At 45.2% G+C, this 15856-nt stretch overlaps 6 protein-coding genes across 6 annotated transcripts; 2 read left to right on the forward strand and 4 right to left on the reverse strand.

The window, feature by feature from the left end:
* Positions 1-1787: 1787 nt before the first annotated feature.
* Positions 1788-3026, forward strand: H6S33_009507 (uncharacterized protein; the record flags this gene model as incomplete). The annotated part of the gene is made up of 4 exons (XM_044840910.1): positions 1788-1976; positions 2047-2170; positions 2225-2694; positions 2766-3026. 4 exons carry the CDS (start codon positions 1788-1790, stop codon positions 3024-3026), a joined length of 1044 nt encoding a protein of 347 aa, XP_044698322.1.
* A 1047-nt stretch (positions 3027-4073) lies between these two features.
* Positions 4074-5921, reverse strand: H6S33_009508 (uncharacterized protein; the record flags this gene model as incomplete). The annotated part of the gene is made up of 7 exons (XM_044840911.1): positions 4074-4285; positions 4346-4420; positions 4561-4821; positions 4875-5081; positions 5146-5230; positions 5282-5752; positions 5886-5921. The coding sequence occupies 7 exons, from the start codon at positions 5919-5921 to the stop codon at positions 4074-4076; spliced, it is 1347 nt and encodes a 448-aa protein (XP_044698323.1).
* Positions 5922-8046: 2125 nt separating this feature from the next.
* H6S33_009509 (uncharacterized protein) lies at positions 8047-11034 on the reverse strand (the record flags this gene model as incomplete). The annotated part of the gene is made up of 1 exon (XM_044840912.1): positions 8047-11034. One exon carries the CDS (start codon positions 11032-11034, stop codon positions 8047-8049), a length of 2988 nt encoding a protein of 995 aa, XP_044698324.1.
* A 960-nt stretch (positions 11035-11994) lies between these two features.
* Positions 11995-12495, reverse strand: H6S33_009510 (uncharacterized protein; the record flags this gene model as incomplete). Its single annotated transcript, XM_044840913.1, has 1 exon — positions 11995-12495. The coding sequence occupies one exon, from the start codon at positions 12493-12495 to the stop codon at positions 11995-11997; it is 501 nt and encodes a 166-aa protein (XP_044698325.1).
* A 508-nt stretch (positions 12496-13003) lies between these two features.
* On the forward strand, positions 13004-14007 carry H6S33_009511 (uncharacterized protein; the record flags this gene model as incomplete). Its single annotated transcript, XM_044840914.1, has 6 exons — positions 13004-13284; positions 13349-13486; positions 13545-13608; positions 13666-13706; positions 13765-13822; positions 13882-14007. 6 exons carry the CDS (start codon positions 13004-13006, stop codon positions 14005-14007), a joined length of 708 nt encoding a protein of 235 aa, XP_044698326.1.
* Positions 14008-14161: 154 nt separating this feature from the next.
* H6S33_009512 (uncharacterized protein) lies at positions 14162-15457 on the reverse strand (the record flags this gene model as incomplete). The annotated part of the gene is made up of 4 exons (XM_044840915.1): positions 14162-14630; positions 14703-15016; positions 15074-15176; positions 15261-15457. 4 exons carry the CDS (start codon positions 15455-15457, stop codon positions 14162-14164), a joined length of 1083 nt encoding a protein of 360 aa, XP_044698327.1.
* Between the last annotated feature and the right edge of the window lie 399 nt (positions 15458-15856).

Consider the following 15856-nt stretch of genomic DNA (forward strand, 5'->3'; position numbering starts at 1 on the left):
TGCACTGTGACGAAATGCCCTTAGTCCGACCATTAAGCTGGGAATCCAAACGGCAAAGTTACACCACGGGTCAACACGAGTAGGCTATCATGTAGGTGTCCATTTTATATGTACATGTATGTACATGGGCTCGAGCTCACTTCGTGGCAAGATACATGATCCTGACAGTCTGTCCTTGGGACACGAGTGATATTCTATGAATACGCTAGCCTGGATCGAGAGAATTTAAGGTTTTACCTAAGCTTTTTGGAAGGAGGAGGGTTTCTTTTCTTTTTCTACCGCGGCGCTAGCTTCATCTTACGCGCGGGATGTGAGAGGTGCTCCTCGGGGATACATGGCAGGAACAAAACTTAAAACTCAGAATATTGAAAGGGAAACATATTTGATCACCAGGGCGCTTGGCAACGCTAATTCCCTGGCGCTGGTAGCTAGTAGCAGATCTAGACTCGACACACGTTTCGGAACAAAGGGAATCTTACACTAAGAAATTCGAGATCAATCCTTCACGCACCTTCTTTTACTCACTTTACGTAAATACTAAGGCGCCTATAGCTTCTTCGCTGTTGGTTCCAACATCCATACAAAAGACAATAAAGTCGAATCTGGCCTTATGACCAAACGATCGTGATATAAATTTTCAATGAGCTCCTACATGTCCTCATCAGTCCTGACAAACATGAAGTTCTCATCAAAAATTATCATTATTTCTCCCCTCCTTCTTTTGCTCTTGATATCTTTACTCGCCCTACCGTCCACGGCTACCACGAGCACTTGCGGTGCCACGGATAAAGCCTTCTCCCCGCTGATCACAGAAGTGGCTATTGGCGGGCCCAAACCGGCAGTGGTAAACACAGATATAAAGACAAAGACGAAGACAAAGACCAAATACGTTTATAGATTCGGTGGTGACGAGGAGGGTATGTACAAACAAACTCATCACGAACAGGCTTGGATGGAGGTTAATCTGTCTAGAGGAGGACCATGACGTAAATAGTGCTGCTTCAACCTCTCGTTGGTCGGCTAGGAGATGTTCTAATGGGGCTTGGATGTTGGTTGATATGTTTGTCGGTATTGGGGGGGGTTTATTTATGAGTGGAGTGCGCCTTTAGGTTGGGTTTTAATAGCAACGCATGCTTGTGCACAGCGCACGGTAGCTAGGCCTAGCTAGTTAGAGAACATTTGGGATTAGAGCTGGGTAATTCTGCCTTCGATCCGTCTCAACCTACGACTGTTTAAGAGGAGGGGACGAGTAAGGTAGCTACAAAGCTTCTGATAGACATATTTTCGTAGAAAATCAGCAAACAACTTTTCTCAGAAGTACTTCGAGTGACATCCTGTGATTAAGCACACAGAATGTTATGTTCCACATTACCCTACCGCCATTTGAGCCGCAACAACATGACCCCCACACCCGCTCACCTTTCGAAAATCCTCAATGATCAAAATGTTGTTCTTGGTGCGGAATCATTGAGAATTTCTTTTGAATACCATTGAAAGTGCAGGAGAGAGTGACTCAATACAAATCTCAATTTCCCCAGTAAATGACACCCTACCAAGGCCTTAGAGTCATTCATGCGGCGTTGATGTCAGGGCTGCTACTGGGTGAATGTAGGTACATGTACTTAAACATGCGAATACGCCTCCCACCAGCTGTCCTCCGTAATATAACTTCCTATAACCACACCTGTGCTCGCCTTTCTGCCTTCAGTTTCCCAAAACAGAAGAGGTTTCTGAACACCCATAGCCAAAATACCCAGTTCGCCATCACCCCGAAATCAGCCAGAAAAATGTCTACAGCCAGCAGCGCTCCCTCAACAGCTATGAACTCCACAGCTACCTCATCTGCAGATGTAACAGCAGCTTCTTCGCAGTCTGACTTGGCGCTTCCTCAATCATCCCCATATGTCCTCCGGTATATAGACATAGGCATCAACCTAACGGACCGCCAATTCCATGGCGAATACCACGGGAAGCAGGTATAATGCTCAACACCTTATTACAGAAACCGCTCCGCAGCCTATAGCTGACAAACCACTCAATACCCAGGTCCACCAATCCGACCTCGACGACATAGTCCAGCGCGGCAGACTAGGCGGTGTGGAAAGGCTCATGCTCACCGGCTCCTGTCTCAAAGAGTCCAAAGCGGCGCTCAAGATCGCCCAAAGCTACCGTAAGCTCTTCCCAAAAATAACAATGGACAGATAGTCCTGACACCACCCCAAAGCCGGATACATGTACACCACCGTCGGCGTGCACCCCTGCAGTGCCAAAGACCTCACAAACCACCACGCTGGCCACGCCGCCTACATCGACTCTCTGCGCACCCTCGCCCTTTCCTCGCCCCTCGTCGCCGCATTCGGCGAGATCGGCCTCGACTACGACCGCCTCTACCACGCCTCCGTCGAGGAGCAGAAGATCGCGTTCACGATGCAGCTGGACCTCGCGGAGGAGCTTGGGCTGCCGCTATTCCTGCACTCACGCGCTGCCGCCGGGGATTTCGAAGCCATCTTGTTCCCAAGACTGCCGAAGCTGAAGGGAGGCCTGGTGCATAGTTTTACGGGGTCTATGGACGAGATGAAGAGGATCGTGGGCGCTGGGCTGTATGTGGGTGTCAATGGGTGCAGTTTGAAGACGGAAGAGAACCTGGCGGTTATGAAGGAGATACCATTGGACAGGCTTATGATTGAGACTGATGTAGGTGCATTCCCATCTGAAATGTCTTGCTACCTGGGCGAGTTTGCGGCGTAGCTGACCTGGTGTGATAGGGCCCATGGTGTGAGATTCGCCCTACTCACGCATCTTCGAAATACCTCAAAGATGCACCGGCGTTGCCGAAAGCAGTCAAGAAGGAGCGCTTCGTTGCTGGTGCCAATCAGCTAATAAAGGGGAGGAATGAGCCCGTGTGTATATCCCAGGTGGCGTATGTCATCGCGAATGTGAAGGGCATAAGTGTAGAGGAGGTTTGCGAAGCTGCATGGAAGAATACTGTAGATGTCTTTGGGCTGGGTGTCAAGACAGCCGAGTAGAAAATAAAGGCGTCATGGTGCGAATATATATAGACCTGGGTGGGATTTACAGTAGATAGATTAATTCCTCTATTGCCTTCTGTCGTCGATTTCCCGTCTAACGATCGGAAATACAGTCTTAGTGAGATAAAGAAGCTAAGCTTTGGTAACGAATGGGGACAAGTGGGAAAAGAGCACCCTTAGCAGACGTAACTAACCCTGCACTGCTTCACAGGCCATCACTCGCAGTAGCGAGATTAGCCGCGCGCTTGGGCCCTATGGAAACCCATCGCCTTTAGCCGAATCTATATCTACAGCTGGACAAAACCGCAAGAGATAAAGAATGGAATATGAATGCAGTCAAACCCGTGAAAGAAACTGTTTTAGAGGTGATAAACAGAAGAAACCCATGTCCGTCTAATCCATCCGCAAGCAATGCAGAAAGAGAAAACAAAAGAAATTATAGCCTTAAAATAACTTCAACCTCACATGAGCAAGCAACAAGCAGAAAAAACAAATAGTAATTGCAAGAAAGGGGCATAAAGCCACTTGAATACCCCTCTCCTAAAGATTTCGTTAATTCATTGCTCCCGATCGGTAATTCCCCTTGCCCATAGTAATGTAGTAATAGTAGCAGAAACTCGACAGACCTAGCAACCATCGGCCCATGACTCAGCAGTAGTAGTAATCCCACACGAATAGAAAAACACAAGTAATAGAAACAGATGAAAATTGCAAATGAGCATGAAAACAATGAAACATGAAAATGACACAAACAATGGCTGGCAAAACACAACACTCGAAGGTCTAGATTCTTCATAACCCCATGTTTCCTTTATGAAGAAGTCCGGTATGCTCTGCCCTCGTAAGTTCCCCGGATAGAACATACATCGCTTCGGTCTAATGATGTTCCTCGGGTTACACAAATGTGACGAAAAATTGGTGTCAACCATATCATTTCTCTGAAAAAAATCACAAAGACAAAAAAATAAAAAGCTTAGGGGTTGGAGTTGTAAATTTCAGGAAACAAATCTTTCCTTTCTCCGAATTACTTTTTTGATCTTTGGGCTAATTTGAAGCTTGCTTTTTGGGCCCTCCGTCTGTAGAGGTGGCGGTTTTCGCAGGAGAAGCGTCGACCTTTGCGTTCTCCTTGTCCTTGTCCGACTTCGTGATGTCTTTCATCTCTTCATCCTCCCCTTTATTTTCTCTTGCAGCTACCTTTCGTAGTGCCTCGTCATCTTTCTCCTCCTCTTCTTTATCCTCTGCGTCGTCAAACATGTCTGCATCAGAATCAGTCAAAACTTCTGTTCCGTCACCGAGCATGATGATACGGCCCCCACCCGACTGATTCTGCGCATCAAACTCGTCTGGACTATCATCAAAGTCGTTGTGTACTCCCGGCCCGCGGAACTCGGCTGATATGTATGTTAGTTTTGATAATGGTGAACAAATCTGAAAATAATTCAAAGGAGCTACGTATTTGTGGGGGGGGGGGGGGGGGGGGGGTTGGCAGAATGGAAGGGAGACAGTTGAATTAAAATGAAAAGAGACTTGCCGTACTCGGGTGGAGCGCAGGGGCCATCGCCGTCAGCAACACGCTTCACGATCATATCATACCACTCTTCCTTGGTCTTGCCACGGAGTAAGGCAACGATAACGATGGTCATGTTGTCGCATCCTACACCACCAGTATCACTGCTAGAGGCAAGGCAGTTATCCATCATATTTTCGCAAATACGATGAAGCTCTTGCTTGGCGGCTATGCCACGTCGAACGAATTCGATAACGGCCTGAGATGACTGGCAGTCCCAGATTCCTAGTTACGACATCAGTAATAGAGGCAAATTGAAAGCTACAGGAATTATTTACCGTCACAGGCAAGAACTAGGAACTCATCATCATCTGAGATTTCGTGTATGTTGATGTCTGGGAAGGCGGTAACAATCTGCTGTTCTGGTGGGAGGTCGGCGCTCTTCTTGAACTCAAAATCACCGATAGCCCTTGACAACGCAAGGTTGCCGTTAACTCTTCCAAAATCGACGAAACCACCGGCAGCCTGTATCCTGGCCTTCTCGGCTATTTTGACAACATTAATGTTCTGATCACGTGCTAGTTACGCACGGGAAGGAAGAAAGCCAACCTTCATTCTGTGGCTTATGGTCGAAAGACAAGGGCTTAGCTCTTCCCTTTACACCCAAAACTGTACGTGAATCGCCGGCGTTTGCCTATTGAGTCTCTTAGTATATCTCCCTCGTTTATGATGGGAAATAACTTACAACATAGATTTTTGTGTCTGAAATAAGGGCGGCAGTGGCAGTACATCCAGATACCTCGTCGCCATAGCGGGGATCTAGGGAACCGGTTGACTCATCAGCATCCTGCCCTAGAATGAATCCGAGCCAACTCTTCACAAACACTAGGAAAGGTAATTTATTACCCTGCAAGATAGCTCTATCTGTAGCAAGAAACCCATCCTGCAGGGCCTTTCCGTAATCACCAGCCTCGAAAGAAGCCTGCTTCACCACGATCTTATGAACGTTATCCCCGCTGAATGCAGCAACTTTCTCGCCTCCATGCCCATCGTAGACACCGAAGAAACTCAACCTTCCCTCTTTTCCGGCAGTGCCCGCAACGTCAGGTTTATGGAGATCGAGAACCGCAGCGTGAGCATCCTCCATAGAGATACGCCAGCCCTGCATGCTGGATAGTCCGAAGGCCAAACGATCATCTTCACCGCTGTCGGATAGCTAATTTGTGTCAGGTACTTGATCATATCTTCCTAAAAACTGCTAGAGAGCCAAAGAGATAGTGAAAGAGTTCCGTTCGTCTTATCCTCATTCATCCTTTCTCCCTTCGCTCCGTTCTCTAAAAATGACGTACCTTCTCTACTACTGGCTCCGAAAGAGTCTGACCCATGATGTCGTTCGTTTAAATTTTAGATAAGTAAAAGATTCAATCCAGGTCCTCGAAAAGGCTGGTAGTAATTTTCAATGTGTGGGGAACCTGTATATGATGGATGATAGACCTCCTGTGGGTGAAACAAAGAAGTAGTGGCTAAAGAGATGATGGAATCGCTCTTTATTCTTTTTCCTCGAGTTGCGCTGTGTGGTTGTTGATGGTGGGGGAGGGGAAAGAAGGGGTAGAGTGCCTTGTCAAAGTCTGTGCTGCGGCTACAGAAAGACCCTCGCCCAGTCTGAAAGGCAACGAAAAAATGAGAGAAAACAAGAACCTTCGGGTAACGAGCTAATTAAAAACAAGACCTCAATGTGCGCATGTCACAAAACTAGGCACCGTATGAAAATAGAGAAGAAAAGAAGCCCGAAGATCCTGATTTTCAGGGTTTAACTTCTTTTCGGTCGCGTGCTTCTGAGAGGGGCAATACAGGAAGAAGGCACTGCTGGACAAAGCTGATAAGGCAATAGATAATGATTGAAGAAGGCGAAGCTAATCCTTTGGTTATTCTAATTTCCTGTAATGTCATGTATGTACTTCTGTAATTTTACAGTCCCATACCAAAGGTCCGTTGCGGAGCATTTGCTATTACCATAATCTTATCAGTGACGCGGGGAGACGAGAATTGAAAAGCGTTCACCCGGAAAGAGGGGCAAATGAAACTCCCGATGACGCCAGAAAAACTCGTCCTATTCATGTCCAGAATATGGCACCCGAGATTCAAGTACAAGTAGAAAACGAGTCAGAATAGGACTACAGAACACTAGGAGGTATGATATTGATTCCAAGCTCCCTCTACAAAGATAAATCCTCAATTATCTTCAACTCGCCCTAACATTATCAAGCAGCGAACAGCGGGGAAAGCTCCATTCTAGCTCAAACCAACCTGATTCACAAACCGCGCATGGCTGCCTAGAATATCGAGGTACCTAAAGTACTCTATGTAGGTATGTCTCTACGTACCATGCCGTGCTGGTACACTCGCACGGGAAATGGTAGTGGTATTACAAGGTATAGCAGAACCTAACAGCACTTGTGCATGTTGAATCGACGAAGTGCTGGGCCGGCCTAGGCATTTCTTTGCGTCAGCTATCTTTACCAACTTTGACTATACTTACACTTCCAAGGTTTAATATTTGACATCCGCGCGCCAATGATCCGAAGCGAGCGACACCTTATGATTAGATCCGACAAACGCCCTAACTGCTATATGTGCATATCCTCAAAGATAATTTTATGATATTAGAGTCTTTTAGCTGCGCGAGTTGAACAGAAAGTCAAGAAGGTTGGACAGAAAGTCTAGCTGTTTTAGGAAGACACTTGCAGTCGTTCAATCAATAAGATGTGCAGGACTTTTTGTCGAAGTGCTCGACTTTCTGTCCAACTCTTGTAGCTGAAAGACTCTATTGAGTTTACGATAAGCAACACCCTAAATACCACAATTTAAGATTAGAAACAATAAGGGATTCGCTGTACATACGTATGTAAACGTCTCGATAAACTTGAGGAATTTGAAGTATATGTAGTTAATTCCCTAGATTTCAATTCATAGGATCGAAAAGTGATTACTTCCCCTTGGTCAGTACTCCACTAGTACATGTATCTTCAACTCATAAGTCTAGCCCAATTGGGTTAGGTCTGTCACCAAGAGCCTTCCAGTGAAATAAATAAAATAGCCCAAAGAAGTGTGTTTGAATCCAATTGGGTTATAAATATGAGGGCCAAAGGGATCGCCATAACCCTATAGGAAGGTTCCGCCAAGATCTTGTGGCGTCTACATCCCCAACGTCGAACCGGCCATCATGCATACAGAAGTTCAAAAATCGGCCCAACGGCGACTGCCTCGTCATTCCATCCACCGATTCTCACTTTTTCTTTATACAAACCCCCTCTTGTTTTCGGAAATTCAGGGACTATTTGATTCTCTGGAATATCTAGAGATAAATATAATACTACATGTATCATCACAGAAAATCACTCTAAAATAGCCTAATACTAAATATTTACATTATATATGTAATTTAACTTCAAACGAATGGATGAGATTTTGAAAGAACGTAAAACTCCGATTAGTAAACCCCAGATCATATTACAGATAAGTCATATCCACCGGGAAGCTTCCTTTTATTTCCTCCTCACTCCCCTCTTCACTGATACCGACTGGTCTTTTCTTCGTAAAGTCCACTAATTTTGCTCGCTGCGTGACCAGAGGAGGTATAGGCATCTCCCCCACTATACGAGTTGGCCGTTCTTCTTCCGTACTAGGTCTTCCCATGGCTGGCCCCTGTGCTCGTGTGGAGGTCACCGCAACGCCGTACTCAAATGGCTCATAAGGATAATATGATGACCCTCCACGACTGTATGATGTAACACCGCTTTCTCTAGTAGAGTGTTTCGGATACCAGACCCTTTGTCCACTTTCATCAACCACATTTGAGAAGGCGCCATCTTCTTCAGCAGTCAAGCCCCTACTAGGATGATTCATAAACGACGATGAGGCCGCAAAATGAGATGGGAGAGCACTGTTATATCTTCGCAGTGGTGTCTCCGGGAGATTGAGCGATGAATATGTCCCGATAGTCTTCGTATAGCTATTCTCCCGAATCATTGTTTTGATGACATCGTCTATGACATCTTGGTCACCATCGTTCGACTCGGCTCCAGTTGACGAGTGCACCTTTGAACCCCTTCTCCATGCTGTTGAAGACCCCGCGAAGAAAGGCGAAGAACCTCTCGCTCGTACTTGACTCGCCTTTTCAGCTCCCTCAGGAGATCCATCAACCAGCCTAACACTGGGTTGATCAACCTCATTTTTCTGACTAACCTGTGGCACCTGATTGAAAATTTCGGTCGAAACAGTCTCAAAAGTCTCTTCACTCTCCCTGAATCTTTTACCGCCAGGCCAGCGGCTAGGTGAAACTACTGTCCTTTTCCAAGATCGTTTCGGGACACCATATCCTGGCGGTCCTCCAAATGAGGATTTACCGTGACCCACGTTATTCCCTTTGACGGATGTGCTTGAACGCCGTCTGAGTGCATGGCTATTGGCTCCCCAAGGGCGTGAGCTCGATCCTCCGGAGCCCGTTCGGTGATTGCCTGGAGCAATGTTTTCTCTTCGAGAATTAGATCGTGCAATCGCGGGATGTGTGCCCTTTCCTCGAGAATTTGAGCGGCCGACTGCGGGATATAGGGAATACAGTGGCCCTGTGGGGAACGAGATGCGATTCACGGGATGTTGAGAAAAGTTGATGGCACCAACTGTACCACTATCACCGGGTGTCTCTGGTGCGGAAGGGATTAAAGCTGTATGTATAGGTGGCGAAGGCAGGCGCAGGATCGTCCCATCATTACTCATCATTGAACTCATGAACCCGTTCGATATTCTCCCACTTCCATCAGTCGTGAAGTATCCAAAGGCCGATAAACGCCTCGGCGTCTCCAATTCTTTTTGGTTGCTCGAAGTGACTGCCCATGGTTGAGGAAGCTGTACAAAGGGCCGAGAGATTTCTGAACCTATGGGGGTTGTAGAGCGGCTGTAATATGAATTCGAGTCTGTAGACCGACGGGTGGCAAAGTACCATATAAAGAGGAAACTACAAACTACAATAAGAGGTAGCACGGTTGCAAGGACAATTATTAGTGTTCTTTTGCGGCTACGTTTTGTGGATGCCTCAGAGTTGGTATCCGCCTTTCCCTTGGGGGGTTTAGCCTTAGGTGTTCCTGTACGGGTCACTGAGCTTGAAGTCGCTTTGGCTTCTGTTTGACTTGTAGTTGTCCCAGTAGACATACTAGTTGGAGTAGCTGAAACTGATTCCACGTTGGCATCTCCGTCAACATTTAACGAAAAACTGCGAGACTCTGAAGGTTTTCCAATCGCTTGAGCAGACATGATGACCTGAACTCTGATCGATTCTTTCGGTGCTGTACCCTCAAAACGCAAGTTTTCAGCATCAAAAGAAATCCAGTCCACGTCCGGATTATACTTCACACTGAGCTTAACATTTTTGGTAGAGAGAGATTTTCGGTCAATCGAGTACACAAAATTCTCTCCGCCAGTGGTGTTGAAATCAGGAATTCCTCCCTTAAATATAACATCAGTTGTGTTCGTTGAGGTAACACTGATCTGGAGCTTTGCTTGTGCCTCGCCTCCGAAAACGTCGTGAGCCACGAGATTAACTGTTGTGGATTCTGTGCCCTTTGGTGGTGTTCCACTAAGCAAGAAGGTATCCGCATCGAACGAAAGCCAATCAGACCCGGTCACAGATAACGAACTCAAGTTCTCGAGCCCAATTGGCTCGCTGTCTAGTAAGATAGCATTTCGTGGGACCTTATAATTGAACAGGTCTCCGGAAGTTGCATTGGCAGTAAACAGTGTGTCTTTGAAATAGATGCGATGGGGCCCAACAACCATCTGAAATGATACGGATGGCCCGGCAAATCCTGGATAGTCGGTTGCTATTAGAGTAACATCGAAAGACTGCGGCGGGGCAATCAAAGACGTTAAATCAGGTGTCACCCCAGAAAACTTTAGGCGTCCTTGATCGAAATTAATCCACGACGGTAAAGGTGTATTTCCTGTCGAAACCGCCTCGTATTGTTTTACAGATCCAGGAGGGCCAAAAGTATCCTTTAAGAACGAGAACTCATACGGTTGGCCAGGGAAAAAAACGATTCCGCCTTTTCCATCTCTCATGCCGGCATTCTTTAGTTGAGAATCGATGTCTTTTTCTATCATTGGACCCGGTTCCGATGACACAACGAGTATTGCTGGGTGTGATGTTGACCCTGTCTGGTCTGTCGCAGTTATAACCACTTCAAAAGATCCAATATTATCTTGTTTCGGCGTGCCATATAGACTTCGTGAATTGCTGTCGAGCATCAGCCATGAAGGCCCGTTGGTGATATTGTATGATATAGGCTTTACACTTGAGGTAAAGGTCCATGGTGAGAACACGAACTCAAACGCTTCCGATACTCGAGCTACTGGTGGTACTTGTGAATTTATTGGGAAGGAAACTGATGGTGCTCCTGCAATAAGAGAGGCGTATGAAAGAATGATAATAACAAAAGCCACCATTATAGAGATTGACGAGAATCCTAACTTCTCGTTAGCATATGTTGGATTCATGTACTACCAGTCAAGAATAAATAAAATACCTCACGAGCTCGTAGATTAACTCAAAAGATCCTTATTTCGATATGGGAAAGAATTCGCTGGATTGTGCACCAGCGGGCGGTATGAACGACTAGGAAAGAATGTATGGTATGAATGAGTGAGAATAGGCGATAAAAGCCAAAAAAGAAAGAACGACAGTGTACTATAGGTTCCAGGAAAGAATTTCAGAAACTCTTGGACGAAGAAATCTTCAAGCAATGATACTTGATACCAAGACTGTGAATGACTACAGTTTTTCGAAGGGACACTCAGTATCTCCCTTACGTAGGTGGATCCACATTGCTGGAACGCAAACTTTTCAAGTTACACCTAATATTCAGAAAGGGGACCATAGAAGTTTTTTGCAGTGCTAAATCATGGATTCTCAAGAATTAACATATTTGGCATGTTGACGTTGGAATGGTATGAGGGTGTATAAGCGGATGCAAGGGGTAGTTGACGGATGGGGACTTAACTTAATAGCTGCAAATATATGATTGACGATACATACCAGAAAGGGGGTTGATCACGTGTATTTTTAATAGTGGGATGATTTGTAATTGGTTTACCCTTCAGAATAAAAATCATGACTTCTGGAAAAGTAGAGAATATTAAGCTGATGTATATCGTGAATGGCAACTTTTAACCATGCTGGATAAAGGATAGTTAGTAAAGGAATAAATAATAAATTCTAGATAAGGAAAGTATCTAACTATTTTTCATCAAGTAATCTAAAGAAAGCGTAAAAGCACAGGTGAGACGTTATACCCATGAGATATGATTTTGCAGTGCTAGTACACAGTTAATTAACAGACGTTGAAGGGAGGGTTGTTTCTAAAACAGGAATTCGAAATGACCTTACTTTAATTTCATGACATATCATCAACAATCACACAGGTTTATCTCCATCCTAACTGCATCTCGTCCACCGGAATAATAATTTTCAACGGTCTCTCTCTTCTCAAATCCACACGCTTCATATAACTTTCGTGCGATTTCTCTATTTTTATCCACCCAGAGGTCAACAATTCCGGCCCCACCCTTCTTCAAGTCCACCAGGACAAGATCCATCATCCATCTCCCGATACCCTGACCTCTTTTCTTTTCCACAACGCAGACCTTATGAATCCTTGTGACTAGTTTAGAACGCACGTACACAATATAGCCGCACAATTCTGGCTCGTTCCCGGTTTTAGCAAACGCGCAGTATAGATTTGTAGTCCTTTTCGGGAGTTCTGTGTTGAAGTCAAACGCTTCGTTTGATGGGAACGACCGTTTTTCGACTTGTTTGATGCTGTTGAGAAGAATGTCCGAGCCCGAGCCTAATTTTTTCGAGGGTAGCTTAATAAATGCGAGCTTCGAAAGATCCATAATATCAGCCATTGTTAATTTGTGGTTCGAACTACGTTTAATCCTCCTAAGCTTGACCTTGTTAGTCAAAAGTGAGAGGGTTAGGGTTCCAAGACAAGCAATGCTTACTCATCGTTAATGACATTGGTCGAGTTCACTTCTCCCCAACACTTGCGCAAATTGTCAATTCAAAAACCTGAGACTCGAAGTACTGTACTTTGGCTGTTAGGTCACATGTATGCAGGTGCTTTAACCTAAGCGAAGTGCAGCTCAGTGCCCTGGAGTTTGCTTCAGGATCAAGCACGTATACTGTACCTCTATTCTCTAGCGCTTACCATTCACAAAAAGACATTTCTTTCGTGTGAGATTCCATTATTTGCTTGAGGGGTGAGAGTCGTCAATAATAAAAATTAAGTACATGTAGGTACTACGCTCCTCCGTATGTTAGACTCGCCAAGCTTTGCGGCTCTGGTGAGGCTCTAGCGGGGTCCTCTTGACCCCGCCTCCTTCACCAGCCATCACTCTGCCCAACCGCTTTATCATGGATCTCTTCGGCGACAATAGCGATAGTGAGGTTGAGCCCTTTGGGGCAGATCTTGTCGCTCCAGCTCCAATGCTACAAGCTCGTATCACAGAAACCACATTTGGTGGCCTCCTCGACTCACCTATCAAACTGCACGAGGATCTTGCGAAGGGATGCGGCGGACAAATATGGCCAGCGGGAGAAACCTTAACGAAATATATTCTGAGAAGATATAAAGATAATGGTGGTCTGAGGGGCAAGAGGATTGTAGAACTGGGTGCTGGGGGTGGATTGACAGGGTATGCACCAGTCTCCGCTGAATTTGTTACCAGAAAGTCCGGCGAAGCCTGACCAATTCATTAGCCTTGGTGTTGCAGCTGCATGCGATCTTCACGATAGCGAATTATTCATCACGGATATGGATGCTATGATTGATTTAATCTACAAGAATGTTGCACTTAACGGATTCGAGAACCGAGTCAAAGTAGAATTACTAGACTGGTAAGCCAGTTGGATCCTCTAATGCAAAGTTGCAGATTTTAAAATTCTATTATATCAGGAGCGAACCCATACCCGAGACAATAGCAAACAAGCCTGTGGATATTGTGCTAGCAGCAGACTGTGTATGATCATATGAAACTGTGCATCTTAGCTTCTAGATGTGGTTAACCTTTTTTTAGGTTTATTACGAACCTGCGTTTCCTCTGCTAGAAAAAACTCTGTAAGTTGGATATCTTATACCATAGATAGGTCAAATACAAATGCTTATTGATGATTAGAGTAAATTTAGTGGGAGATGATACAATTGTATTCTTTTGCTTCAAGAAGAGGAGACGGGCAAGTAACCTGTCAATAACATCTTTAATCTTTTATAATGCTAAGAAACTGTTTAATAGGCGGATTTGACATTCATGAAAGCGATAAAGAAGAGACTGAATGTCCGTGAAATCAAGGACGAACCTGAGTACGCCCAACACGACACAGACCATGAAACATACACTCGAGAAAACATATTCTTGTAATTCCACCCCTCCCTTATTGACCGATCACGTATTAATATAGAGCATACAGGTACATTATGAGTAAAAAGAAATAAACGCCCTTTGAATCGTCGCTTATTCTGTACATAGAACCTGAGTGACATTTCATGAACCACGCCTCGCCGAGGCTCTCAGCTTAAACCTTTACCCCTAGATATTTCCTGATCCATCCCAATAAGCCATTTGTCACCTCTTCTGGTGCCTCCTCGCACAAAAAATGACCCACCCCATTCCCCACCCCTTTCGTACTCAATAACCCCTTACTTCCATTAACCCAATCATTCCATACTTTCTCTACTTCATACCGACTCCCCAAGTAACCCTCGCTATATAAAACATATGTCGGACAATTAATCTTCCGGCCCTCCTTCTGATCCGCAACCTGCTCTGGTGCATCCACAAGCGCACCGGCACGGTAGTCGGCGCAAGACGCCGCAATTACGGAGGGCCGTTTGAAATATGCAGCATATATAGGAATACCAAGTGACACCTGCGGTTCTCCCGAGGCTCCTGTCCATTTTCTTATCATATTATCAACGAATACATCACCTCCGAGCGCCTCGATCATATTCTCTGGCAACGGTGAAGGGGCTGCTAGGAAGGACCTGTGTTTCCAAGGGGTTAGAGGCTTTCTAATTTTAAATAATAAGTACCAGCAGCAGATACTCAATAAATACCAGTGAAAAGTTGCCGCCGCAACTGCAGGATCCGTAAATGATGCAAATTGAACAATCGTCGGAACGATGTCCAATAAAGCGACTCCTAGTAGATCAAATCCGTATTTCTCTTGGAGGAATCCCTCTGCTGCGTCAACAGCTAGACGATGAATGATCCTTGCACCCCTGTCATGTCCAAGTAGTATAATCTTCCTCTCCGGGGTGTTGAGGAGTTTCTTGAGAGCTTCGAGAATAATATTTCCGATTGCACGCTTTGAGTAAGCCGCTGTGTTTGAGGGTGTAGCAGAATGAGTGGATTCTCCATATCCAGGAATCTTCATAAAATTATCAGTAGATTAAAATACGAGGAAGAATACATGTACTTATAATACATCTGGTATGAACAATGGAATCTGTTCTGGTAGACGCTCTACTATGTAACGAAACCTGCACCAGTGAGACTTTGCGTTCCCGTCCATACCACTTAGATAAGATCTTTACATGTTCATTCTGCCATCGTCGTATCAGCATAATCCTTCCATAAGTTTTATACTTTCGCAGGACTTTCTATTAACATACGACTGCGGATAGCCGTGAATCATCACCAATACCGGTAGTTCTGCATTGTCCAAACTCCTGGTCCTCGCAACTACAGTTGCTCCAGAGCTTGTCTCTATCTTATAGGCATCCGGAAGCAATCTGTAAATGGCCTGTGATGCCAACGGGTCCTCTGAGATCTCTGGAACAGGCGGGATAACTCTGGTTGGTGTTGACATGATTTATCCCGGGAAACTTGGGTTGAGGTTTTTGGTATAAACTTGGTTAAGTACCTCGGGTAAAGGTCACAAGCTACTGCAGGACGAAGTGGGGGATCTTCTCCATAACCGATAGTTATTAGAATACATGCTTCTTAAGCTACATATAAATATATTAGGGCTATGACCTCATAATCAAGTCCCTCCTCATACTATGCCAGGGACACCAACGCAGCATCATTACCAAGGTCCACCCCAAAAAATAGACGAAACAAAAAGCCTTCCCAACCTAAACGAAGGAATCTAGAAATCTTCCATATCATATAGTATCCCGCGCCCATGAACCCATTTTTAAAATAAAATAAAACTCCTAGCCCAGTATACTTCCCTTCCTTCCCCTAGAGCACACCCGCAAAAATA

This window comes from Morchella sextelata (assembly GCF_020137385.1).
Source record: "Morchella sextelata strain SCLS chromosome Unknown scls_3, whole genome shotgun sequence".
Classification (NCBI taxonomy): Eukaryota; Fungi; Ascomycota; class Pezizomycetes; order Pezizales; family Morchellaceae; genus Morchella; species Morchella sextelata.